We start from the raw sequence: 26,167 nt of genomic DNA on the forward strand, positions 1-26,167 counted from the left end.
GTGTTGTAATCACTGGAGGAGCATTGCTCACCATGGTGTCCTCGGTCACGGCTGTCTGTAGTCATACAGGCTAGGTAAGAGGTGCTACTGTACGTTAGCCTAGTTGCCCGAGCTAACGTACCAGTTTGTGCTTTAGACAGCTCCTCTGAGTGAGGTATGGCATGACAGCTAAAAATAGAAGCTGGATAAAGCATGGCTCTGGCAACCTGGTTATAATGCCACACTGGTTTTCAACATTTCTGTCCTTTGCTCATACACATCTGCTTTTCTCTTTTTATCCTCCCAGGATTATAATGACGCCCTCGAGTCAGAAAGCAAAGTGTCTGTGGTGCGTGTTTTGAATCAAAAAGCTCATACAATAAAGTCCCTTTTTTCACAGATCCTCGACAGTAGTTTGACTGCGCTGACTATTATTTCGGATGTAATTAAAGGGATTGATATTTCTCAGGTTACGTGTTCGAGGGAGAGTGTCACACTTATCCGGTGTCACTTCTTAGCGTGCAGTGTGAATGTTACCACTTCCCCAAAAAGTCACTATATTTGGAATAGGGTGCCGTTTGGGCAGTAGACCGTATCCCTGTAAGTGTCCGAAGGAGCTGATATCCTCTGTTGCTGTTAACACATGGATATGATATGACATGGCTAAAGAGAGTCCCCTTCGAATGATACGGTCCAAAATGGGACACGAGATTTACACAGAGCCATTGCGATTTTATGATAGCTTGTAACGGTGTGTGTTTGTTCAGTCAGTTCGTGTTAAGGTGTATAAGGCAAGGCCAAGGGCCAATGAAACCTCTGTCTTTAGTCTGTTGTTTCGACATCTCGCAGAACCTGTGTTATGCTTATCTCTCATCTCCACTGATTTATGAGGTTATAGAGAGTCATAATTGATTTAACCCTGTTGTTATAAAATTACTCTGGTATTTATGAACTGGATATATGGCATACGAGGCCTAGTTAAGGTTATTACATTGCGTAATACAATGAACAAACTGAATTGATTCATTTAACTAGAAGTCTTTGTGAACACGTCATCTGTTACAGTAACGACCTACATTTCCATTAGGACAACGATATATCTCTCTATCTTTCTTTATTTTGCAAGATGATTATTTTATTTATTTATCATGATAGCAACCATCATTTTAGAATATAATTATAGCATCCATTATATCATATAATGCACTATTTTGTTTTGAATCTGGAACGCCAACGAGGCCATCAGATCTCAATACAAGTTATTATTTATTTGTGTAAACAACATTAAATATGAAGAAATATGGTACTTAGCCAATGCAGATCAGCTGGCATGCATAATGGATTGAATCTCAATAGATCTATACCACCAACCCACAGTAATGAGTGTGTCTCATGCATTTGCATTTGCCATTTTTTCGAGTAATTCAATTTGCTACTGCATCATGTGTGGCACACTTGTATTTCAAATGTTATATTAGCCTGCTCCTATCATTTCCTCTGTGAAGATATTTAGTCACATAGAAAAGCAACTACAACAATGAATCTTTGTTTCTAAACCATATCTCAACTAGTGAAGGTTGAATGTGATGCTGCTGAACCCAGAGGTCACTTGTTTATCTCTGCTTTTTAAATGTCTTTAAATGTCTTTTTTTTATGTCTAGGGAACTTTGACTTGTAAATAGTGAAGCTGAGCTCCAGACAGAAACAACAACAAAACACTAAAGGGAAGTGAATGATATTTAAATGTATTTCATTAGCGTACGGAACCATTTGCAAAACACGCTCCTTCTTTCAACACTAATAGTTTTATGCAGGAATCAAAGCCTGTGCATCTTGGGAGGGGGAGAGAGAGAGGGAGCGAGAGGGAGATCTGCATAATTTGGATGCGTTGTTGACTCGGGTAATGAAGAGAACACAAATCCTGAGGATTGCACTTGCTCTCGTTTCTAATAACATTACTAACATTTCAACATCATTGGCCTAATTGCTGTTGTTAGCAGCACTGAGAAATGCTTGCCTGCGATAAGAAGGGTGTGTGTGTGTGTGAGCGTGTGTGTGAGAGTGTGTGTGAGCGTGTGTGTGAGCGTGTGTGTGTGAGCGTGAGCGTGTGTACATGTGTGCCTGCGTGCTTGGGTGTGTGTCTGTGCGTCCTTAGGGGCTGTGTGCTTATCAGTGCAGGGCAGACGGTGTTGTATTGAACCTGGTTGACAGGTGAGGGGGGGCATGGTGGGGAGGGGGGGGGGGGGCAGGGGGAGTCGCTGGGGAGTTGGGGGTAGGGTGTGAGGTGTTAGGGAAGGGCTCAAAGCCCCAGGGATAGGTTCTGAGGGAGGAGTCCATGTTCAGGAGCAGGTGTGCCTTCTTCCCTCCGCTCCCTCTGGGCTCACCCCCCCCCCTCTCAGCTCCCCTTTCTCCCCCAGGAGACATATGGTGAGTGTGATTGGAGAGGGCTGCAGGGCAGGGATGAGATGAGGGGGCCAAGGGGAGCCCAGCTCCACTCTACCCTGTTCATCTGTTACAGACAGGGCCTGTGGGACTCTGATCGCTCCTGAGGGGGACTGCTGAATTAGGGCAAGAAGCGTTTGTGGTTTTTAAGGTTGACTCATTTGTTACGGTGCGGTGGAGGATGAGGAGGAGGAGGAGGAGGGAGGCCTCCTACTTAGCTACAGTATGTATCTGTGTGTGGTTTATCATCCTCACACGAACACATGCCGGGTGGTGGGTTATTCTTCGTCTGTTTGTGTGCTGCAGCTCGTTTGTCTGGTGGGCCTGTGTTGTTTTAATCTGACGAGTGACTGTTTTCTCTTGTCCTGGTGTCACTGCCAAGAATAGAAACGCGGTCTTGTTGCAATTTCACAAGCTCGTATTTGTTCCCCTGGCAAAGATGATGTAGTCCTTCCTGACTGACTTCACTGTACCCGGAGAGAGTTATTGGGGCATTTGAGCTCTCATATAACACGTGTTCCCTTTTTATGTGATCATTTATTACAAGGGGGATGAATAATACAGGATTAAGACACGTAATGGATATGCTGGGACTCATCAAAATAAATGCAAAAATCCATTTGCTCTATCCCTGTAGTAAACCCACTACTTTGTCCTTGGGCTAATTTCTAGCCAGGGACTTTGGGTGTTGTGGCTGTTACCATTACAGAAGGGGAGGGAGGGAGGGAGGTGGGTGTAATGGTGAAGGAGGAGGGAGGGGTGTGAGAGGAGGAGGAGGCAGACGAGACGTGTCGGGTGCTGCTGAGCTGAGGATGAACAAAGCCAGGAACTCCAGCACCGCTCACTCTCCTTCCTTCCCCTGCCTCCGAGCAGCTGCCACTTCTGAGCCTGAAGAAAATGAAGGCAGATGAATCAATTTGGCCTGTGGCCCTAAAGTGCACTTGTCTGCGCCCCAGTCTGCGCTGGGGATAATGAGCCAATAGATTGAGCCAGTGCTCTGCGGCACTGAGGTGCCTCTCTCTGCTGCTGCCTGCCTGCTTGATGCTCAGCACTGCTGGGCTGGGCCCCGCCACCACCTCCTCCCCATCCCCCAGCAGCAGTGGCTCTGTCCCTCGCTGCGTCTCGTTGGGTTAATGGGGGTGAGGATCCTTTGCACAGGACACTTTTCAGAACAAATTAGAGGAAGGATCTATATCCTGGCAGAGGGCCTCCTCCTCCGCACCTGGCCCACCCTGCTGCCCCGCCACAGCCCCACAATATAGCCAGCAGAGAGGAGAAGAGATGCCAGGCGGAGGCTCAGGTCTGGATGAGGGTAATAAGGACTGACACTGGGATGAGGCCGTGGCACAACCTCCCAGACTACAGCTGACAGGTGAAGAGATGCCGGGGAGAGGAGAATGACGAGAGAGAGGGAGAGGGGCTGAAAGCTTTTTAATTCGAGCAGGAAGGTAGAGACCCTTCTGATGCAGAGGCCCTGAAATGGCTGCCCTACAAGATGAGGGGGGGGGGGGTCAAAAGAGCATCACAACAAAGCATCAACCAGCAGCCACCAGCTCCCTGCCTGTCTGCCTGTGGGCTGGCTGGCTGCAGATTGATCGACATGGGGGAGAGGCAAGTTAGCATAGCCTAGCGTGAATGGACTCTGTCAGCCCCACTGAAACACTGCTGTTTGTAACAATGTCACGACTAGGCGGTTTGTTCTTAGGGGTTTTTCCTGTCTTTATAAACCCCTGCAGCTCAGTTCAGTGTAAATGAGCAGGCCCAAGTCGGCAGTCAGCAGCTAATCAACTTGGGAGAAATTAAGATGCTAGAGGGCCCTTTGAAGCTAATTAAAGAGCACAGAGCAGAGCCTCCAGAGAGAGTCTGTTCCTCAGAGCAGACACATTCAATACCCAGACTAATGGGCCTAATTTCCAGTGCATTATTCATGTACAACACACACGTTACTTGTGTACTTTTTTTTATTTCTTCAGAGTGCCTTTAATGCGGAGTGGAGAAACACTCGCAGCCGCCTCTTGTTCTCAACCTGTTTAACCTTGCCCCGTGCTGCACCTGGCATTGTAAACTAAATAAATCCACAGGACAGAATATAGGGCTCTAAAACAGGGCCGTTTAGAGAGTCATTCCCCCTAGTGTTACCCAGAGTGCATTTCAAAGCTATGTTGACTTTGATCTTTGTCACCTGATCGGCCAATCAGATCTCAGAGGAGACATTAGCTCCACCCACTAGTCCTCTATATTGTGGCCTTGCCCTTCAGTGCTAGTGAGAGAAAACAATTGTGTGCATCATGCATTACATGGGGAATAGGCTGCCACTTGAGTACAAAAAAATAAATAAAGAGATACAGATAGATCTCAAGACCAATTAAAGCCTCTCCCTGAACCTGAACTGACCACATACTTAATCACAGGCCGACAGGGCTGCCAGTCTCTATCAGAGGCGCTGAATTTTAGCCTGGATCAATTCCTCCTGTCCTGCTGAACAATAGGTTAGAGAGCCTCCTTACAGCCAGCCCGGCAGGCAGCATCGTTAAGCTGGGTCGCTAATTAGCCCCTCTGCTCTGATCAATAATCAGTGTGATTGCTGAGTGAGGATCCACCACTACGGACCTGCTGGAGGGGGTGTAAACACTTTGGCTTGGATATTTGTCAGCGCTGATGCTTGGTAAACAAAGTAATCAGAGTGCCTGACTGTCTCCCTGGCTCTCAGTGCACTGCACTTGACTTGACAAGATGACGTGAACCCAACCTCACCTCTGTCTGGAAGGGGATTCTTTGTGCCAAAAAAAGTAGTAATCATAAAGCCTGTCATCCATTTTCAGATTCAAGGAGTGATTAGCTTGACAGCCAGGGAGAGAGATTCAGAGAGAGAGAGAGATGGAGAAAGGTAGAGAGGGAGAGAGACGGTGGGAGTTGTAGGATGGCAGACACCTGATTACGACCACCTGCAGGGTCTCTCTCTCCTTCCTGTCTGTGTGTCTGCACCCTGATTGCAGTATGTTGCCTGAGGCATTGTGCCATTTCTGCCGGGCTGTCACTACTGACCTCAACATACGCTAGCGCCTTTCGTCCAATCAGCAGGCCTCATCTGGCTTGGCCTGGCCAGGGTCTCGGCAGGGTAATTAAAAGGGAATTGTGTCTATTTGGCTTGTCGCTGCTGGTTGCTGGTCACCGGGCAAATGGACAGACAGACACAAACAGCCAGGGCAGCCTCTCTTTCTCTCAGTCTCTATCTCGGCCAGCCAGGTGGCAGCGACTCTGCCATGCCGCCTCAGTACAGGACCTGTCAGATTAGCTGATGACCCTTTTAATTTTACTCTGCCGGGGGCCATAATTGATATTTCTCGGGAAAGGTTAATTGTAGCAGTGATCTGCTTAAATTACAGTGGAAAACTGGAGACCGAGGCGAGCCACGGCGTGCTACGCCACCAGGGACTAGAGCAGGCAGAGTGGCAAGCTGCTAGTCAAGTGGATTACACCCCACAGGCAGCCATCCGCCATCAGCCGTCCCAATTGTTTTCAGAGAGGGGCTTGTAGAGGACTGATAGGATGAGGTGGGGAGGACTACCTCCTACCTCCTCGTCTGACTGTGGCAGTGTGGCTGCCTCCCATCTGTCCTAGGAATATGGGTCGCTGCCAAGCCAACGCTCCTCTCATGGCTTGTCTGTCTAGCTCCCACCAAACAACATGTGCTCTCATGTTGGCAGACCCAAACAAGCAACTTCATCATTCGACCGTTATGTGCAGATTGTAAACAATGAACAAAATGCTCATGATTTTGGTAACCACTTTTCTGCAGACTGTTGTTGGATACAGGTGTTACATCATTGCGGAGGTCATGACTTTCAGGCGGACATTTTGGTTACTGCCAGTGCTGCTTTGCATACATTAAATGGATTCCCTTTGTGTGAATAGAGGGGCGCAACTTTGGTTTTAGAAGTGGGACACACACATATACATATATATCTATATATCTATCTATATATAAACTACCGTTCAAAAGTTTGGGGTCATTTAGACATGTCCTTGTTTTTGAAAGAAAACCAATTTTTTGTCAATTAAAATAACATCAAATTGATCAGAAATACAGGGTAGACATGGTTAATGTTGTACATGACTATTGTAGCTGGAAACGGCAGATTTTTTATGGAATAACTACATAGGCGTACAGAGGGCCATTATCAGCAACCAACCTTCACAGAACTGCACAAACTGGCTCAAACCAGAATAGAAAGAGGAGTGGGAGGCCCGGTGCACAACTGAGTAAGAGGACAAGTTCATTAGATAGTCTAGTTTGAGAAACAGATGCCTCACAAGTCCTCAACTGGCAGCTTCATTAAATAGTACCCGCAAAACACCAGCCTCACCGTCAGAGAGGCGAGTCCGGGATGCTGACCTTCTAGGCAGAGTTCCTCTGTCCAGTGTCTGTGTTCTTTTGCCCATCTGAATCTTTTATTTTTATTGGCCAGTCTGAGATATGGCTTTTTCTTTGCAACTCTGCCTAGAAGGCCAGCGTCCCGGAGTCGCCTCTACACTGTTGACGTTGAGACTGGTGTTTGCGGGTACTATTTAATGAAGCTGCCAGTTGAAGACCTCCACCTGACATTCCTGCTCAGGAAGAGCACAACAGCTGCTGGCTCCAGGTGGTGAGGTTGGCGGAGACCTGGCAGTGCAGGGTGGTCTCGAGGTCCTGGTTTGCTCGCTCCGACTGGCCGTTAGACTGGGGTGGAACCCGGAGGATAGCCTGGCCGACGACCCAATGAGGGTGCAGAATGCCTTCCAGAACCAGGACAAGAACTTAGAGCTACGGTCGGAGACCATGTCCACGGGCAGTCCATGGATCCGGAAGACGTGCTGCACCATGAGCTGAGCATCTCATTGGCAGAGGGTAACTTGGGGAGAGGAATGAAGTAGGCGGCCTTGGAAAAGCAATCCACCATGGTAAGGATGACGGTGTTGCCATCAGACAGGGGAGACCTGTGACAAAGTCCAGGGAGATGTGAGACCAGGGGCGATGAGGGACGGGCAGAGGTTGGAGGAAGCCAGCCGGAGCTTGTCGAGGGGTCTTGTTCTGTGCACAGACCTTGCAGGCAGCAACAAAGCGGTGACATCCGGTACCATTGTAGGCCACCAAAAGTGTTGTCGCACGAAGGCCAAGGTCCGCCAGGAGCCTGGGTGGCAGGCAAGCCTGGAAGAATGGGCCCACTCCAGGACCCACGGAGCACGAATATCCGGTTACCTAGGCCCCCCACAGAGTTCGGCTGGGACCACTGTGCCTTCCGGATCTGTTTCCCAATACTGAGTGCCATTGCCAGGCATGAAGTGGGAAAGATGGTCTCTGGCTCCGGGGTGGTAGCCGTGGGGTTATAGTGGCGAGACAGGGCATCCAGCTTGACTTTCTTGGACCCCGGCCGGTAGGAGAGGGCAAATTGAACCGGGTAAACAGCAGGGCCCTTCTCGCCTGCCTGGAGTTGAGGCGCTTGGCAGTGTGGAGATACTCCAGGTTTTTTGTGGTTGGTCCACACAATGAACGGATGTTCGGCCCCTTCGAACCAGTGCCTCCATTCCTACAATGCCATCTTAACCGCGAGAAGCTCCCGATTCCCCACATCGTAATTCCTCTCCGTGGCGGTGAGGTGGGGGAGAAGAAGGCGCCGGGATGCAACTTAAGGTCCTGGGTAGAACGTTGGGACAGAACAGCCCCAACTCCGACATCCGAAGCGTTGGCCTCCACCACGAACTGACGGGAAGGGTCCAGATGAACTTGGATTGGAGCGGTGGTGAACCGGTGTTTAAGCTCCCGGAATGCCTGGTCGGCGGCCATGAACCACATGAACGGAACCTTAGTAGAGGTGATGGCATACAGGGGGATACCAGGGTGCTATAACCCCAGATAAAGCGACAATAAAAGTTGGCGAACCCCAGGAAACATTGCAGCTGCACCCTGGATGTAGGCTTAAGCCAATCGACCACTGCTTTCACCTTCTCTGGATCCATCTTAATGCTCCCAGCAGAGATGATGTTGCCCAGAAAGCGAATTGTGGAGCGATGGAACTCGTACTTTTCTGCCTTAACGAACAACTGGTTCTCCAGAAGGTGCTGGAGAACCTGCCGGACATGGAGCACGTGTCCGGGAGAAGAAGATGAGGATGTCATCAATGTAGACGAAGACGAACCAGTTCAGCATGTCACAGATAACATAATTTACCAAAGCCTGGAACACGGCAGGGGCGTTGGTGAGGCCAAAAGGCATGACCAGATATTTGTAGTGGCCACTGGCCATGTTGAAAGCGGTCTTCCACTCGTCCCCCTCTCGTATCCGCACCAGGTGGTATGCGTTACATAGAACCAGCTTGGAGAACACAGTGGCCCCCTTGAGCGGCTTGGAGGACGAGGAAATGAGTGGTAGTGGATAGAGGTTATTTACAGTGATGTCATTGAGTCAATGCACGGGCGCATGGTCTTGTCCTTCTTCTCCACGAAGAAGAACCTTGTGTAGTCCTCCATAGCCTTGGTTTCAGATCCCAACAGTGAGTACAGACACCCCAGGGGTGGCGTGGAGCTAGGGAGAAGGTCAATCCCGCAGTCATAGGGGCGGTGCGGCAGAAGGGAAGTGGCCGGGACTTGCTGAACACCTCCCGGAGATCCTGGTACTCTGCAGGAATGGCGGAGAGGTCCGGAACCACCTCCGAGGGCCCAGAAAGATGTCCCGGGCAGGTTGCACCGCCTTCAGACAGTGGGCGTGGCAGAACGATCTCTTGGCCATGATGGTACCCGTAGACCAGTTGATGAGTGGGTGGGTCACTGGAGCCAGGAGAATTCCAAAACCACAGGGATCTGGGGGTACATGATGAGCAGGAACTGAATGGTCTCACTGTGATTGAGTGGTCTTATGGGTGACCCGACCTATAGAACGCCCGTCCAACGCTCTAACATCCGAGGGAATGGAGAGGGGCTGAGTGGGAATGTTCAGCTCGGAAGCCAGTGTGGCCTCCAAAAGGCTCTCATCGGTCCCAGAGTCAATGAGGACCCGGAGAGATTTCTCCACAGCAGAATGTTATGAAAAGGGGTGCGAGTAAGAGAAAAGTAAGCAGAAAAGTTCCCCATATGGCCCACCAGAGTATTCACTCCTACCGGTGAGCCTGGTATTTTACCGGGCACGAGGACACAAAATGACCAAATGTCCCACAATACAGACAGCTCCTTGTGCTGATCCGGTGATGCCGTTCCGCTGGCGACAGCCCAGCCCTGCCTATTTGCATGGGCTCGTGACTCTCGAAAAAGGTTGGGAAATCTCGGGTGGTCTCGGCCAAGGGCCCGTTGGGGACTTCTGGGATGACTCGGAGGCGAGGTGGAATCCCTGGATGAGCGAGTGAAATCGAATTTCCTCTCCATCCGTCGTTCCCACAGTCGCCCATCAATGCGGATGGTCAAAGCGATAAGGGAGTCAAAATCTGTGGGTAACTCCCGAGCCGCAAGCTCGTCCTTAACCTCCTCCGAGACGCTGTGCAGTAACATGTCGAACAGTGCTTCCGGGTCCATGCGCTCACAGCTACCATCGTGCGGAAATCAACCGCATAGTCGGCCACAGTGCGGGCATCCTGTCGGAGCTGGATTAGCTTCCGGCAGCTTCTCTCCCGTAGAACAGGGCATCAAAATCCTTCCTCACCTCTCCCACAAACTCCTCCAGGCTCGCGCATATGGCCGGCTGCTGTTCCCATACGGCGGTAGCCCAGGTGAGAGCCCTTCCAGACATCAGCGTGATGAGGTAGGCTATTTTGGAGCGATCCAAGGGGAAGGAGGAGGGATGAAACTCGGGAAATGAGGGCACACTGAGCTAGAAACGCCTGACAGGTGCTTGGCTCTCCATTACAGCGTTTTGGAGGAAGTAACCGGGGCTCCCGGGAAGGTGGAGTGGCCGGTGGGGTGGTGCTGCTAACTGCTGAGTTGCTGAGGGGCGGTGGGGTTACCACCGTGGTAGGCTGCCCCCCAGATGACCTGCGGAATTGCTCCAGCGGCTTGTCCAACACCCGGTCATGGTGCTCAGCCAACGTTTGGACCCACTCCATCAGCCCACGAAGCAATTCCTCTGGATGTTTCTTGGGAGGAAATGGCATTGTGCAGCTGGTCCGGGTTTGCTGGGTCAGTCATGGCCAGTTCGTACTATCGAGTGTGAAGGTAAGACCCAGATGCAGACCACGTCAAATAAACAATAGTTTAATATTCCAACAGGGGCAGGCAATAGATAGGTCAAAGTAGGCTGGGGTCAGTAAACCAGAGGTGGGGCAACGGTACTGGGCGGCAGGCAGGCTCAGGATAAGGCAGAGGTCGGTAATCCAGAAGGGGGCAAAGGTACAAGTCGGCAGGCAGGCTCAGGTTCAGGGGCAGGTAGAGTGGTCAGGCAGGTGGGCCCGGAGTCTGGCAACAGACAAACAGAGAATACAGGAATAAATACACAGGGGATAATGGACGACACCCGGAGGGGGGTGGAGACAATCACAAAGACAGGTGAAACAGATGTGTGAATAGTTGTGATGGAGTTTGGGTCGTGTTGTATCGAGGAGTTGCTGTGTAGCTGGTCTTCTTTGGCTGGAGTCGTACTTACGATTTTTTTATTACATTTTTTATTTTTCCTTTATTTAACTAGCCAAGTCAGTTAAGAACCAATTCTTATTTACAATGACGACCTACCTAGGCCAAACCCAGACGATGCTGGGCCAATTGTGCGCCACCCTATGGGACTCCCTATCACGGCCGGATGTGATACATCTTGGATTCAAACCAGGGACTGTAGTGACACCTCTTGCACTGAGATGTAGTGCCTTAGACAGCTGTGCCACTCGAGAGCCCGAAGAGATACTTTGTCTCTGATCTAGAAAACTTATTTGTAACACTTTATGATTACCCTCTTCATAATGCATTGCGAGCACATGTATAATGCGTTATGATCTTTGCATAATGCATTATAATGTACAACATATTTTTTCTATCATTTTATACTGTATAATAATGTATGCTTCTTCCTCTGTTTCTCTCCTCCAGATCAAGGCCCTGCAGGTACGCCCAGTGAAGCTGGATGAGGATGGGGCCATGCAAGAGTTCAACAGACCCAACAGGAGCATCTCTAAAGAGCACCTCAGTGAGGTGAGAGAGACCCTCTAGTCCTACCCCCCAGACCATCAGGCCCCAATACCTCCAGACCACCACACCTCCAGAATCCCAGACCATATCTACTTACCTTGTTGCAACACGGTTAACTAGGGCCATTACTCTCCCAGACCCTTCAGAGCTCCTAGCAAGGGACCAGGCCAGCGGCAGACTGTCCAGGGCTGAAGGGCCCTGAGAAGGATGAGAGAGAGGGGGCAGAGAGGCAGCAGTGAGAGGGCAGCTGGTGCAGTAGCTCATACTGGCCCAGACTCACACCTCATAAATCCCCATGCATTAGAAAACTTGCCTGGTCAACAGCGACAAGCAGGAAACGATTATCTAAGACACACAGACACACAGCCATCACACTACGTGTTCTTCTCAAATTGCACCCTATTCCCTATATAGTGCACTACTTTTGACCAGGGACCATGGGGCCCATTGGGAATAGGGTATAATTTGGCATGCAGCCTAGATGCCCCTGCATTATTAAAAGCCTGCTATGGTTATGTAGATGTGACCTAACACCGTTCAGCCAGGTGGTAGCTGACCCTCGCCGAGTTAAAAGGTTAAAGGTCTTTCCAATTACTGCCGAGCCTGCGTCCATATGCTAGCACATTTAAAAGGTGAGTGGCTTGCGTAGTAAATGGAGGAAGCTAGGAGGTCGGTTGGTGCTAGGGATGAAATAATGCAATTTAGATACAGAGGAAGTAATGAGAATTTATGCAAAATCCCCAAGCGGCTCATTTTAAATGAATGTAGAATATGCTTCCTAACTAATGCCTGTCAACCGGGCCTCCCAAACCTCACTAAATTCAATCAGACAGTTAATTTAGCTGCACAGAACGGGGGGAGCATGGAGGGAGAGAGGGGGTTTGCTGCTTCTACAGCTGAAGAAGTGATCGAGGAAAAATGATGGAGAGAAAAGATTTTAATGAACTTATTAAATGCGTTGTTCAAGCTATTCAGAATTCCAAAAGAAAATCTAGAGACGTGGAGAGAGGGAGAGAAAAATAAACACTCCCCACCAACATTTTATTTTCCCTTCCCTTCGACCTCCTTTTCTAAGCCTCCTCTCTCTCTTTCTCTCTGCCTCTCTTGTCTCCCCCCTGCCATTCCTCATGAATTTTTGTAAAAGGCTGTTTTTAAATAAAAAAGTCAGGAGAAAGAGCCGGGTTTGACAGATAAAAGGATGCTGGCGGATGACAGTTCTGACAGGGAAATGCAGCAGTGAAAAGGGTGTTGGGGGTACGGGAGGGTAAGGGGGAGAACTGTTTAAAATGACATGCTGTAATCGCTGACGGTGTTAGATATGGCATCTCTCTAATCTCCTGCCAAATAGATGGTGCAAAGACACTGATCGCTGTAGCCATGCCATTCATCCCTACCCATCTCTCTGAAATATAGCTAGGCTCTCTGAGAGAGAGAGAGGGTGATGGCCACTACTGGAGAGGAAGGACTTCCTATTTCGAATAACACTATTTTCCTTTTTTAACTCTGCCACTGCATTGCACATTTTCATTAAATTCATAACGCACATGTAATATCCACATCAAAGTGGTCCCAGGCTGTAAGCGCTCTTAACTAAATATGTACTGTACTGTACCCACGATTCATGAGTCAAATGGATTTTGTGTTGTTGGACTGCCAAAAGGAAACAGAGACAAACGAGAAGCTTGCTGCCTCCTCTCCGTACTGAGAACAGTCATGCATCAATTTAGGAAGCAGCAATAGAGACGTGCGTGGAGATGTTGTTTATTCATCTCCACGGTAGCTAGGGTCTTGTATCTGTTTACGTTGACTAGGTAATTCTACCCTTGGCTCAGCTGGGCCTAGGCAGAAAGCTGCCGTACAGGCAGGGATTAGGGAAATGTAGAGGGAGATTTTCTCTGCATCTGTGTTAGTGTGGGGAGGGAGTTGGAGGGGGGAGATGGGGGAAGAGAACACTACTGCTGGGGTCTCACCCATCCACACAACCACCCACACTATTAGAAAAAAGGTGCTATCTAGAACCTTAAAGGGTTCTTCGGCTGTCCCAATAAGAGAACCCTTTTAAAGAACCCTTTCCGGTTGCAGGTAGAACCCTTTTGGGTTCCATGTAAAATCCTTTCTAAAGAGGTTCTATATGGAACCCTAAATGGTTTTATCTGGAACCAAAAATGGTTCTACCTGGAACCAAAAAGGGTTCTCCTATGGGGACAGCTGAAGAACCCTTTTGGAACCCTTTTTTCTAAGAGTGCAGTTCTTCTGGAGAGCTGTGAGTCCTGCTGCTGGTTGCATGCTGGTTGCTGGCCCTGTCTTTTTTTAATACACTTCACGCTCCGGCAAGCCATGATTGGCCCCTTTAAGTTCTCGCACCTCAAAAACCAATAGTCTGTCCCGTAGGAAAACCAACCGCCCTGCATGTCACCGTGGCTTTGAGGGTCCGGGGGAGGGGGCGTGGAAATGGGGAGAGGATTAGGGGGCGGATTTAGCAACATTTCTGTTCTCCGGGGCTGTTTAGTTAACCCTAAAACACCGCCAGTGTCCTCCACACCCCCACACCCCTATGCCTCTCCCCTATCCCCCCCTTCCTCGCTGCTGCGTCTCTGGGGCAGGTTCTTAAATCCTTTTGAAGTCTTAAGCGCTGCAGAAATCCATTGAGAGCCATGTATAATGGCTTTTAAGAGAGAGTGTTTAGCTATATCCCGACCCCATGGCTTATGAACCGCTACCAGCTTTAATGGATTTTTTCCCTCTTCCCTTCACCCGGACTAAATCCAATGGATTGTCCCTCATTATCATTTAAATAAGACTCTCTTTCTACTCCAAACGCTCCAACTTGAATAAAACCTGCATAGTAAGGCTAATTCCAAATGGCTTTGGCCTACCACTACTGCACTGAGTCACACACACATACACACACACACATACACACACTCATGCACACACACACACGCACGCACGCACACACACCACATATGCTGTTCACTTTATCCCCTTTGTGTCCACATACATGGCCGGCTCTGCCCTTCTGCCCTCCACCTCTAGCCCTCCCTCTCTCTCTCTCTGGCAGTGGAGACAGACGGGGTGAATAGAGAGGGAATAGTCTTTTGATTCCCGCAGAGCTGACTTTCCGGTTCGCCATAGGACACCTCCCTAATCGTCACAGTGGGGTTGAGTCTGTGAATCAGAGGGAGCAGAGGCACTGATGACGGCTAAAGCACAGAAGCAGGTGTGGGAAGGAGGGATGGAGGGAGAGAGAGATGGATGGAGGGATTGGAGGTACTATGGGCAAAATTGGTCTAGCAGAAAAGTCCCCTCCTGAGACTGGAGGAGAAATTGCCAATCGAAACTGAGAAGTAAAAGGGGGGGAAGTGGAAGGTGTGGAAGGAGAGGGAGATTGGTATTCTGAGTGAGAGAGAAGAGAGAGACCGAGAGAGAGAAAGAGAGACAGAAAGAGAGAAACAGAGACAGGGAAAGATAAAGAGAGGGAGAGAGACAGAGACAGGGAAAGAGATAGAGAGCATCTTTCTTCAGTCTGCCTGGCCCCTCACTCTGAGTTGAACCAGGATGACTCTGTCAGGGGCCTCGTCTATCAACAGAAGCAAGCACTGTCAGCATACACATGACAGTTTTATTATGCAATGTCAGTGTATTTGACATTATAAGTGCACAAGTTACATTCATTATTGGATTTGCCCACACATGCATTCAAAACTCAACTTTGACCCTAAACTACACCCCGATACATATACAAATCAATGAAAGATGGGTTTTTAAGAGTAATGCAATGAAATGGTATACAGTATTTAGGCAACACCAATGACTTGATCACTCCAAAAACACATATTTCAAAGTGTTTTAACGGCATGGGGGGGGGGGGGGGGGGGTGTTGTCAGTCTTAAGCATTGATATTCAGTCGTAAGCATTCCTACCATTGTATTTTCCTTTGAAGTACTACAGGAAATCCCGGACTACAAAAACAAAAACAGCCACGTCACGGATACCAACGTCACGCTTCCAGACAAACTAAACACCTACTTTGCCCGTTTTGAGGATAATACAGTTCCGCCGTCGCGGCTCGCTAACAAAGACTGAGGTCCACCCCTGTCTTTCTCAGTGGCTGACGTGAGTAAAACATTTAAACATGTTAACCCTCGCAAAGCTGCCGGCCCAGACGGCATCCCTAGCCGCGTCGTCAGAGCATACGCAGACCAGCTGGCTGATGTGTTTACGGACATATTTAATAGCTCCCTATCCCAGTCTGTTGTATGCTTTGACATGGCTACCATTGTTCCTTTACCCAAGAAGGCAAAGATAACTGAACTATATGACTACCGCCCCGTAGCACTCACTTCTGTCATCATGAAGTGCTTTGAGAGACTAGTCAAGGATCATATCACCGCCACCTTTACCGGCCACCCTAGACCCACTTACATTTGCATATACCGCCCCAACAGGTCCACAGATGACGCAATCGCCCATCGCACTGCACACTGCCCTATCCCATCTGGACAAAAAGAGTACCTATGTAAGAATGATGTTCATTGACTACAGCTCAGCATTCAACACCATAGTGCCCTCCAAGCTCATCATCAAGCTGGAGGCCCTGGGTCTCAACCCCTCCCTCTGCAACTGGGTCCTGGACTTTCTGACAGGCCGCCCCCAGGTGGTGAAGGTTTGTAAACTTCATCTCCACTTCGCTGACCCTAACCACTGGGGCCGCATCAGGGTGTTTGCTCAGGCCTCTCCTGTACTCCCTGTTCACCCATGACTGTATGGCAATGCACGCCTCCAACTCAATCATCAAGTTTCCAGACGACACAACAGTAGTGGGCTTGATCACCAACAATGATGAGACAGCCTACAGGGAGGAGGTGAGGGCACTCGGAGTGTGGTGTCAGGAAAGCAACCTCTCACGCAACGTCAACAAAACAAATGTCGTGTACTTCAGAAAACAGCAGAGAAAGCACCTCCCAATCTACATCGAAGGGACAGCAATGGAGAAGATGGAAAGTTTTAAGTTCCTGGGCGTACACATCACAGACAAACTGAAATGGTCCACCCACACAGACAGTGTGGTGAAGAAGGTGCAACAGCGCCTCTTCAACCTCAGGAGGCTGAAGAAATGTGGCTTGTCACCCAAAACCCTTTACAGATGCACAATCGAGAGCAACATGTCAGGCTGTATCACAAGGCTCTCCAAAGGGTGGTGTGGTCCACACAACACATCACCGGGGAAAACTACCTGCCCTCCATGACACCTACAGCACCTGATGTCACAGGAAGGCCAAAAAGATCAAGGACAACAACCGCCCGAACCACTGCCTGTTCATCCCGCTATTATCCAGAAGGCGAGGGCAGTACAGGTGCATCAAAGCTGGGACTGAGAGATTGAGAAACAGCTTCTATCTCAAGGCCATCAGACTGCTAAAAGGCAATCACTAACTCAGAGGCTGCTGCCAATATTGAGACCCAATCACTGGACACTTTAATAAATGGATCACTAGTCACTTTAAACAACGCCAATTTAAATAATGACACTTTAACAATGTCTACATATCTTATATTACTCATATCACATGTAAATACTGTATTTTATACCATCTACTGCACCTTGCCTATGCCGCTCGGCCATCGCTCATCCATATACTTATATGTACATATTGTCATTCACCCCTTTAGATTTGTGTGTATTAGGTAGTTGTTGGGGAATTGTTAGATTACTTGTTAGATTTGTGTGTATTAGGTAGTTGTTGGGGAATTGTTAGATTACTTGTTAGATTTGTGTGTATTAGTTAGTTGTTGGGGAATTGTTAGATTACTTGTTAGATTTGTGTGTATTAGGTAGTTGTTGGGGAATTGTTAGATTACTTGTTAAATTTGTGTGTATTAGTTAGTTGTTGGGGAATTGTTAGATTTGTGTATTTGTTACGGTTTTCTAGGTGTGAAGGAGAGTCAGACCAAAATGCAGCGTGTAGATTACTATTCATGTTTAATGACAAACACACTAAACACAAACACTACAAAACAATAAACGTAACGAAAACAGCCTATACTTGTGTAAACTAACACAGAACAAGGACATCAGGACACTAAGGACAATCACCCACGACAAACTCAAAGAATATGGCTGCCTAAATATGGTTCCCAATCAGAGACAACGATAAACACCTGCCTCTGATTGAGAACCACTCCAGACAGCCATAGACCTTGCTAGATAACCCCACTAGCTACAATCCCAATACATACACACCAAAACCCCAAGACAAAACACACCACAATACAAAACCCCATGCCACACCCTGGCCTGACCCAATACATGAAGATAAACACAAAATACTTAGACCAGGGCGTGACAGTATTAGGTAGTTGTTGGGGAATTGTTAGATTACTTGTTAGATTTGTATGTATTAGTTAGTTGTTGGGGAATTGTTAGATTACTTGTTAGATTTGTGTGTATTAGGTAGTCGTTGGGAATTGTTAGATTATTTATTAGATATTACTGCACTGTTGGAACTACAAGCACAAGCATTTCGCTACGCTCACATTAACATCTGCTAACCATGTGGATGTGACCAATAACATTTGATTTGATTTGATACCCTTGACTCCAGTGGCGTCATTTCTTTTGCACTGCAGTAAGCAGTTGTTTTGAGCAAAATACCCTTTTCGTCTCCCTCTCCCTAGTCAAGGCCATCCAAAATTAATGGCAGTGACGTTTTTGCTAGCTAGTGCAGGTCGGGCGCAGGCGGGGAGGGAGAAGGTTAACGTGAATATTGATATTAAAGCGTAGCGGCTTCATCATGTCTGTGTCAGCGGCTGGCTCACGGTCCCTAAAGGTCAACCCTGTTCTCCTCTCTCTCTCTACAGAGCTCCACTCACTCGCTGTCAGGCCGGGGCTACTCGGTAAGTGACATTTTCATGCTTCATGGCTTTACGGCAGAATTACAATCTCAAACGGCTCTCTTTATTGCCCCGCCGCTCGACACTTTAATTATGTTAAATAGAGTAATGGAGAAATCATGATATTAGGGACATTACTCCTGGATGACTGACTGATTAAATTGTAGGAAGGAAAGGAAGAGATGCATCCTGAATGGCACCCTATTTCCTATGTAGTGCGCTTTTTTTAACCAGGACCCTCTGGTCAAACGTAGTGCACTATTTATGGAATAGGATACCATTTGAGACGCAGCCAAGGTGTCCTGCTCTACCTTGGGTAAATGTGGCTGTTTTATTGACATCCATCACATCAGGCCGTGCAGGAAGGCAGCCATTCAGTAGTTCTGCAGTTTAAGTGTTGGAGGAGATGTCTTCCTGCCAACTACAAGCCATTTGATTCAGTTGTCAGACAATATGCTTAAAAGCCTTTAAAAAAGTGAGTGACTGCATTGTTACATACCCCCTCCCCACACAATACATTTAATATCATATGCGCCCTTATTCTTTCAGAATACCCATAGCATAGCTGTTCTAATGTAGCCCTATCTTATGAATAGGGGAAATATAACTGCTTTCACATTCAACTCTATACTTTCATTACCTTTGAATTGAAAATGTATTATGCGTTCTTGTGTAAAGTGATAAATCTTGTCAGCCCAGTCCTTTTATACAGCACACTGTCTCACTTTGTGTCACTCGGAGACTATTTTTACCACTTGAAAGCATATTTTGCAGACTACACAAGTCAACAGGATGTGTTTTTTTTTTTTTTTTAACCTTATGAACCTGTTCACTTATCATTATTTCCAGGAAGCTGATGAGTATTGTTTCAATTATGAGGTTCAGAGTTGATAGAGGCAGTCTTGAGTCTTGTTGTTGTCCTTGCTGTCCTCTACATGAAGGGACAATTTATAGAGAGACATTTTTAGCTCCCGTTACACCACTAGACCTGCCTGCGAGTGACATATGGCAATTCTTATTGTAGCTTCGGTGTGCTCAAACAAATAAACAACATCTATAAATGGGTTTGTCACTGCTCAATCAGGGGAAGAGTATCTGCTGAGGTAGCGCTTAAAGAGCCGAACAAAGCTTAAGTTAAAAGACAGTGATCTGTGTGGGGTTTTATGGTGCTTCTGCGTGGAAATGGAACATGTCCCTTTCCTATTCCCTCACGGCTGCATACTCTCGCAGAGATGAAAACAAACAAGACCTCCCGGAAGCTGCTGCGGCCCTTTGGCTCGAGCTGTCAGTTTAAGTCTGGTGGAGGCAAGGAAGGATGGAGGAGGCCCCCTCTTCATCTGTTCTTTATGGAGAGAGAGGAGGGGGGGGAGAGAGAATATTATTAAGAGTAGGAGTAGGATCGAGAAAGGTTGAGAGAGGAGTAGGAAGTAAAGGGGAGGAAAGTAAGAAAAAAAACTAAGAAAGTGCACAGGAAGTCTGACATTGTCAAGCGCCTGCCCTGCCTCCCTATCTGATGGTGTGTGCTGCGCTGCAGTGTGGTGGAGCCCTTTGGGCTGCTTGTGGGCAGACTGACAGAGGGTTTGGTACAGGCTTCTGGGGCCATGCAGGAGCCCTTATCAGCAGGTGCTCCGGGCTCTGTGGTAGGGCCTGTCTGAGAGAGAGACAGGGAGGGAGAGATGAAGGCAGCCGTTGTGGGAGGAAGGAGGGAGGTGGTGTAGGGTTGGAGGGCAGGCAGGCAGGCACACAGAGAGGAGGCACAGATAGCTGGGTTATCTGATGGTCAGCCCTGGGCTCTTATCACCATCTCCTGGCCTCGGAGGGGTTGTTATCTGTCACAAGGCACTAAGAGGTAAAATCCCAATCTCTCTTGACTGTTTGTTTTCCGCTTCTATAGGAGATAACACCTCCACTATTTCCCTACCATATGTCTTTGCCGCTGCCTGCCAGGCTGCTATATCTAATGCTGCCTGCCAGGCTGCTATATCTGAGAGGCACATTTGAGATGTAAAAGAAGACATGGTTCAGATTTAGACTCAGATTTAGAAATTGGAGCTTTTGGAGGACTGAGGCTGTAGCAAATTGTAATGGTTGTTAAAGAATATAATGTTGGAACAGACTTTTTATATGTACATGTTGGCATGTATTATTGGGTAACACTCAAACACTCCTTGCCGCCAAGATTATAATAAATTGTTCCAAGTACATTTTTGCGGTACTAATTCCAAAAAGAGTCAATGTAAAAATATATCCACAGGGAAAAGCACACGCAGGATATCAAAGTTATATCCTTAGTATTTTCATTTATTTAGAGCCAACACATAAACACCCAACTTTGATATCCTGCCTGTGCATTTCCCTGTGGATATATTTTTATTGGGTAACACCCCTGGATCAATCTATACATGCGTGGGTGTAGACTAGAATGTGCAATATGGTAAGTTCTCCATTTTCCATTGGACTGGCATACACAAGCTGTACACATAGATTTTCTGAGATTTTTTGTTTGTTGATGACTGTACTCACCCCCACCGTCCATATCCATCACTCCTTACACTAATCTGTTGAAAACTTGACAACAGTCGATATGCAGCATAGCCACAGAGCACCGCAATCAGTCTGAGGTAAAATGTGGAATAGTTCATCAGGTCCTGCTTCCCTCTCCTCTCCTCTGTGTTCTGCTGGCTTCATTATAGTGCCACCCATGTTGGGAAGACAATATCTGGACAATTTCCTCAACTGTTCGCTACCTGCTTGTTTTTACAGGGGAGAAGAGAAGAAGATGGGCCCTGGCCTAGGTTTGTCTGGTGATTTATCTTTCTCTCTGGGGCTCTCGATAAAAACCTCCAGTCCTCTTCTGTGCCTCGCTCGGCGAGATAGGCTTTAAGAGACGGAAGAAAATGTCAAAATATCTTGGTGCGTCTATCTGCTCTTCCAATCTTCTCCGCAGGCTTGAAACGGAGCCGAGGAGGGAGACAGTTCACGGGGAAAAAAAACTAGCTCCTTTTCCTTTTCTCCAGATGAAGCGATTGAGCTTCCCCCAGCCTAGCCCACTGAACCACTGAAGGCCCAGTTTTTTTTTTCTCTTCACATTGAGAGTAGATAGACTGTGCTCTGAGGTGTGGCTGGAGTTCTGGTAGGTTTTGCGGTTTATGGTCTATCAGTTGCATTTACACTTTTCTTGTTGGAGGTTACAACCTTAGCTGGTCTGTCTAGATTGAGCTGAAGTGCTTGCAGCTTTCAGACACCCGTTTCATGTTACCCTGCTCTGGCTTATTTAATAAGCGTATTTTACGCTAGTTGAGGCTACACTCAGACGCAGCATTCGCAAAGTCATCTGTGCGTTTCTTAAACAGCTTCATTTAATTGATTTGGCATTCATGACCTACGCTTTGTTCCAAATAAATGTCCTTGTCTCACTGATGAGGTAAAAAAATACAAGAAAGTTCTTTGTCAAATACAAGGATTATGTCACTTAATTATAATCGGCACTATTAAAAAGCGTCACGCTTTATTTAACAAAATGACACAGATTAAATAAAACGATTGTTATAAAAGCCAAGGGGGGAAATCGAGGGAAAGGATACATCATATTTCATGTGATTTTACTATAAAACAATAAATAAAATAATATCTGGCTCAGTGAACATAACGTCACACATTAACCACCGATACAGTACATAACCCAATGAGCTGTCTTATAGAGAAAGGCCCTTTCCTTTCACCTACAATAAAACTCTCTCTCTCCCTTTTCTCCCTCTTCAAAATAGATTTGTCTCACCTTTAAATTCCCACCTCCCAGACCCCTGACTGTTCGGCCGTAGTTTCCATCATCTTGCAGGTGTCTAGCTACATACCAGCGGCCCCTGCCCATGGTGAAAATTAGTAAAAGAAACGAATAGCACAGCAGGACAGGGTTGGAGCCCTGACATTGTCCACCCCTCTGGTGGAGCGGTATCTGTCAGGGGCGCTTCATGAGGGTTGTCTGGGTTGAAACCCCTATTTGTTTATCCCTGTGTGTGGGCCAGCTTCAGAGCAGGGGCCTGCTGCTCCCCTCTCTCCGGGGAGCCCGGCTGTTGCCGCTAGCAACAGATAAAAATGGCTGTTAACCACAGCAGGGCCCACAACACATCAATCATGTGCACCAGATAAAGGCTTTAGGCTTCTGGAGGCCCGCAACTCTGAATGGCAGGGACTGACAATCCCCTTTCCAGTGACTGCACAGCCCCTATGGTGGTGGAATGGAGGAGTGGAGGGGGGCTCCCAATCATTCAGTGAGAGGAAACTTAATTTTCACTCGTGGACAGCTTCAGCTCCGTTTTGTCCTAATGGAGATGCCATTTAAAATCCGCCAACACAAAAGGTACTCTGAGAGAGGTCATTTGAATAAAAAGGCGACATGGTGAATTAGTGTAGGCCTGGCCTCAGAAACCGTCGGCATAGGTCACTTGTTCTAAATGAACTCTTAATTGCTTTTGCCCACTTGCCTTTGCTCTTAAGGCTTTGCTTAAGAGTTGGGGAGTTCGGCATCGCTGCATACCTGCATATGCCTTTTAGAATGAAATTGAGATCAGTGATTGAAAAACAACTTAGAACTAGCTTAGAGGGCTGTGAAGTGATTTTGGCCCTGTGGTATTTTTCACTAGAGGTGATTTTAATGGTTCATTTCAGCCCTTTCTTTCTCAATCCAAGTAGAAATATAGTAATGGCATTGGTGGTCAGAGAATGTACAAGGCTCTAAGTAAATCGAATAGATTCTAAAAAGAATTTCAGTGTTCTCATCAACCGTGTTAGTTATTTGACATTGAAACACAGGCAGAAGCCGTAGGCATAATGCAAATAAGTGTTTGTTTTTCCAATACAGCCCCCACTCTCTCTTGGTCATCAGTCTTGATTTGTCATAGTCGATGCCCCCCAACTCACATTGGCCCCACTAAGAAAAAGGTCTGTCTGTAATGTACAGTAACTAAGTAACGATGCTGTCAGGATTTGTATACCGCTGGCTCTCCACATTAACTTATATGGCCACTCTAGACAAATAAAATGATAATTCCACTCTATCATATGTTACATACACCACAATCAAGGCCCAATTACATGCTACTTTCATTTATAAAAGCTCTGAACGCAGACTTGAATGCTTTAATGAGTGCTGTAATGAACGCTCAGGGTGTTTGGCAATTCTCCTAGATGTTACTGTGGCTTTTATGGCCCATTATAACATACAATTTGCATCAGCAAATTACAATGCTCGATATCATTATCCAACCGTAGACCTGATCATAAATTAAACCTCCAATTACAAACCTCTATCTGCCTGGGGAGTGATTCTTTGGCTGCATTCTCACCGGGGGAGAAATGAAGGAGAGAGAGAGGCGGAGAGAAAAAGAGAGAGTGGGAGAGAGAAAGAGAGAGTGGGAGAGAATAGCCTCCAATGTGTTGTGAATAACTTACTTCATCAGTCAGAGGCATTCATTCCCATAATCGGCCCTGGCTCTTTCTCTCTGCCTCCTCTCCTCCCAGCTCAAAGCTCAGAGGCCACATTAAAAGCTCATTAGTACCCAAGCGGTGGCCATCTTGGTCGAGAGGTTGTGATGCAAACTCTTTTAACCAAAAAAAAATCATAATTGGCTATAGGTGGGTGATGACATCACAGTGTGATAGGCACAGCTTGTCCGATAAATTAATCATCAAATGTAGGACTAGCTGATAAACTGCGAAACAAACATCCTAGAAAACCTTGAACTATTTATTGATCAGCATTTCGATATGCTTGAAAAAGAATCAGAAAAATCTAAGCAAGAGAGGACATTGCTCTGTGAGCAAAACTGAAGGGAAGCCCCTGTCGAAATTTCCAAACGCAACATTGGAGAAGGATTTGTTTTATAACTATGTCTCTAGAAGATAAAGCATTGCTTACACGCATGAGCGAGCAGTTAAAAAATATGCATCTATTGCCTGAACTACTGGGGGAGGAGGAGGCATTAAAAACTAAAAACAGGAATGAATTACAGTAATAAAATGATGAAAGAAATACGAGCTGAAAATAAAATGTTGAAAACTACCGTGGACTCCCTAAAAGACACTACGGAGAGGTTATGGTATGAGAATAAAACAGTGAAAGCAGAATTTCTTGATCTAAAGTATAGAAGTATGAAGAATAATATTGTTATAATGGGAATAAAGGAGGATGAAAACGACAAACTGTCAGTCAGTGGATGAAAAAGTCATGATTTTCATGAAACATAATCTCTAGATGGCGAACGAACAGGTGGATGCAATTGATTTTCAATGGGCTCACCGTTTTGGTGGCAGAGGAGAGGGAAGGCCCCGTCCGATAGTAGCTAGGCTAACTCACTACAAATGAAGATTGCCTTACTACATCAGGGTAGGGAACTGAAGAACACCCCGTTCTCTATTAATGAACAATTTCCCCATGAAATAGTGGAGAGACGACGTGCCCTGTTCCCCACCTTCAAAAGGCTCCGAGATTCTCAAGATGCGCTAGTCTGATGAAACCAAGATTGAACTCTTTGGTCTGAATGCCAAGCATCATGTCTGGAGGAAACCTGGCACCATCCCTACAATGAAGCATGGTGGTGGCAGCATCATGCTGTGGGGATGTTTTTCAGTGGCAGGGACTGGGAGACTTGTCAGGATTGCGGCAAATATTAACAGAATAAAGTACAGAGAGATCCTGCGCTCAGGAACTGACTGGGATGAAGGTTCACCTTCCAACGGGACAATAACCCTAAGCACACAGCCAAGACAACGTAGGAGGGGCTTCGGGACAAGTCTCTGAATGTCCTTGAGTGGCCCAGCCAGAGCCCAGACTTGAACCCGATCTAACATCTCTGGAGAAACCTGAAAATAGCTGTGCAGCAACGCTCCCCATCCAACCTGACAGAGCTTGAGAGGTTCTGCAGAGAAGAATGGGAGAAACTCCCCAAATACAGAGAAAGATGCTTCAACTAAGTACTGAGTAAAGGGTCTGAATACTTATGTAAATGTAATATTTAAAAAATATATATATATATAAAATAGCAAAAATGTATTTTTAAAAAATGAAGACTGCAGTAACATAGGAAATCCAAGGTTGTTTTTGAGTTTCAAATTATATGGCCTAATTTTTGGTGGATGTACAGCAAATCGGAAACAAATATAATTTAAGATAAAACAAAATAAATATGAAGAGATCTAATGTAGGGCTAGGATAAAAACCTGTCTAGTTTCTTTACTGGAGTAGGTCTACACGATCCTATAATAATTGGTGTCATTATCTTTTTACATTTAAAAAATAGATCTCAATCTTGAGAATGTATTGTTCTGATACACACCAGCAAATGGATTGGGTATTGTCAACAGGGTTGTTGTCTCTATTAGTGTGCGGCTGGCTGGTTAACACTGGGTTAAAATGATTAAAGTAAATTTTTAATTTTATTTTCTATTTCACCTTTATTTAACCAGGTAGGCTAGTTGAGAACAAGTTCTCATTTGCAACTGCGACCTGGCCAAGATAAAAGCATAGCAATTCGACACATACAACAACACAGTTACACATGGAATAAACAAAACATAGTCAATAATACAGTAGAACAAAAGAAAACACAAAGTCTATATACAGTGAGAGAGAGTAGAGCCAACATAATTACTGGCTTATGGAAGCACTTCTCTAAGCGAAAAGTATATAATATTTTTTACACAAGATATATAC

General features: G+C 46.8%; 1 protein-coding gene across 10 annotated transcripts in view; it reads left to right on the forward strand.

Moving 5' to 3' along the window:
- Window positions 1–26,167, forward strand: part of LOC109881677 (fibrosin-like 1) — a 395,301-nt gene that overhangs the window by 146,454 nt on the left and 222,680 nt on the right. For all 10 annotated transcript variants that reach the window (XM_031805011.1, XM_031805016.1, XM_031805021.1 and 7 more), the window contains exons 3-4: window positions 11,464–11,565; window positions 18,424–18,459. In XM_031805011.1, the coding sequence (XP_031660871.1) occupies window positions 11,464–11,565; window positions 18,424–18,459 (138 nt within the window). The remainder of the gene's footprint in view (window positions 1–11,463; window positions 11,566–18,423; window positions 18,460–26,167) is intronic.

Source organism: Oncorhynchus kisutch, linkage group LG3 (assembly GCF_002021735.2).
Source record: "Oncorhynchus kisutch isolate 150728-3 linkage group LG3, Okis_V2, whole genome shotgun sequence".
NCBI classification, from domain to species: domain Eukaryota; kingdom Metazoa; phylum Chordata; class Actinopteri; order Salmoniformes; family Salmonidae; genus Oncorhynchus; species Oncorhynchus kisutch.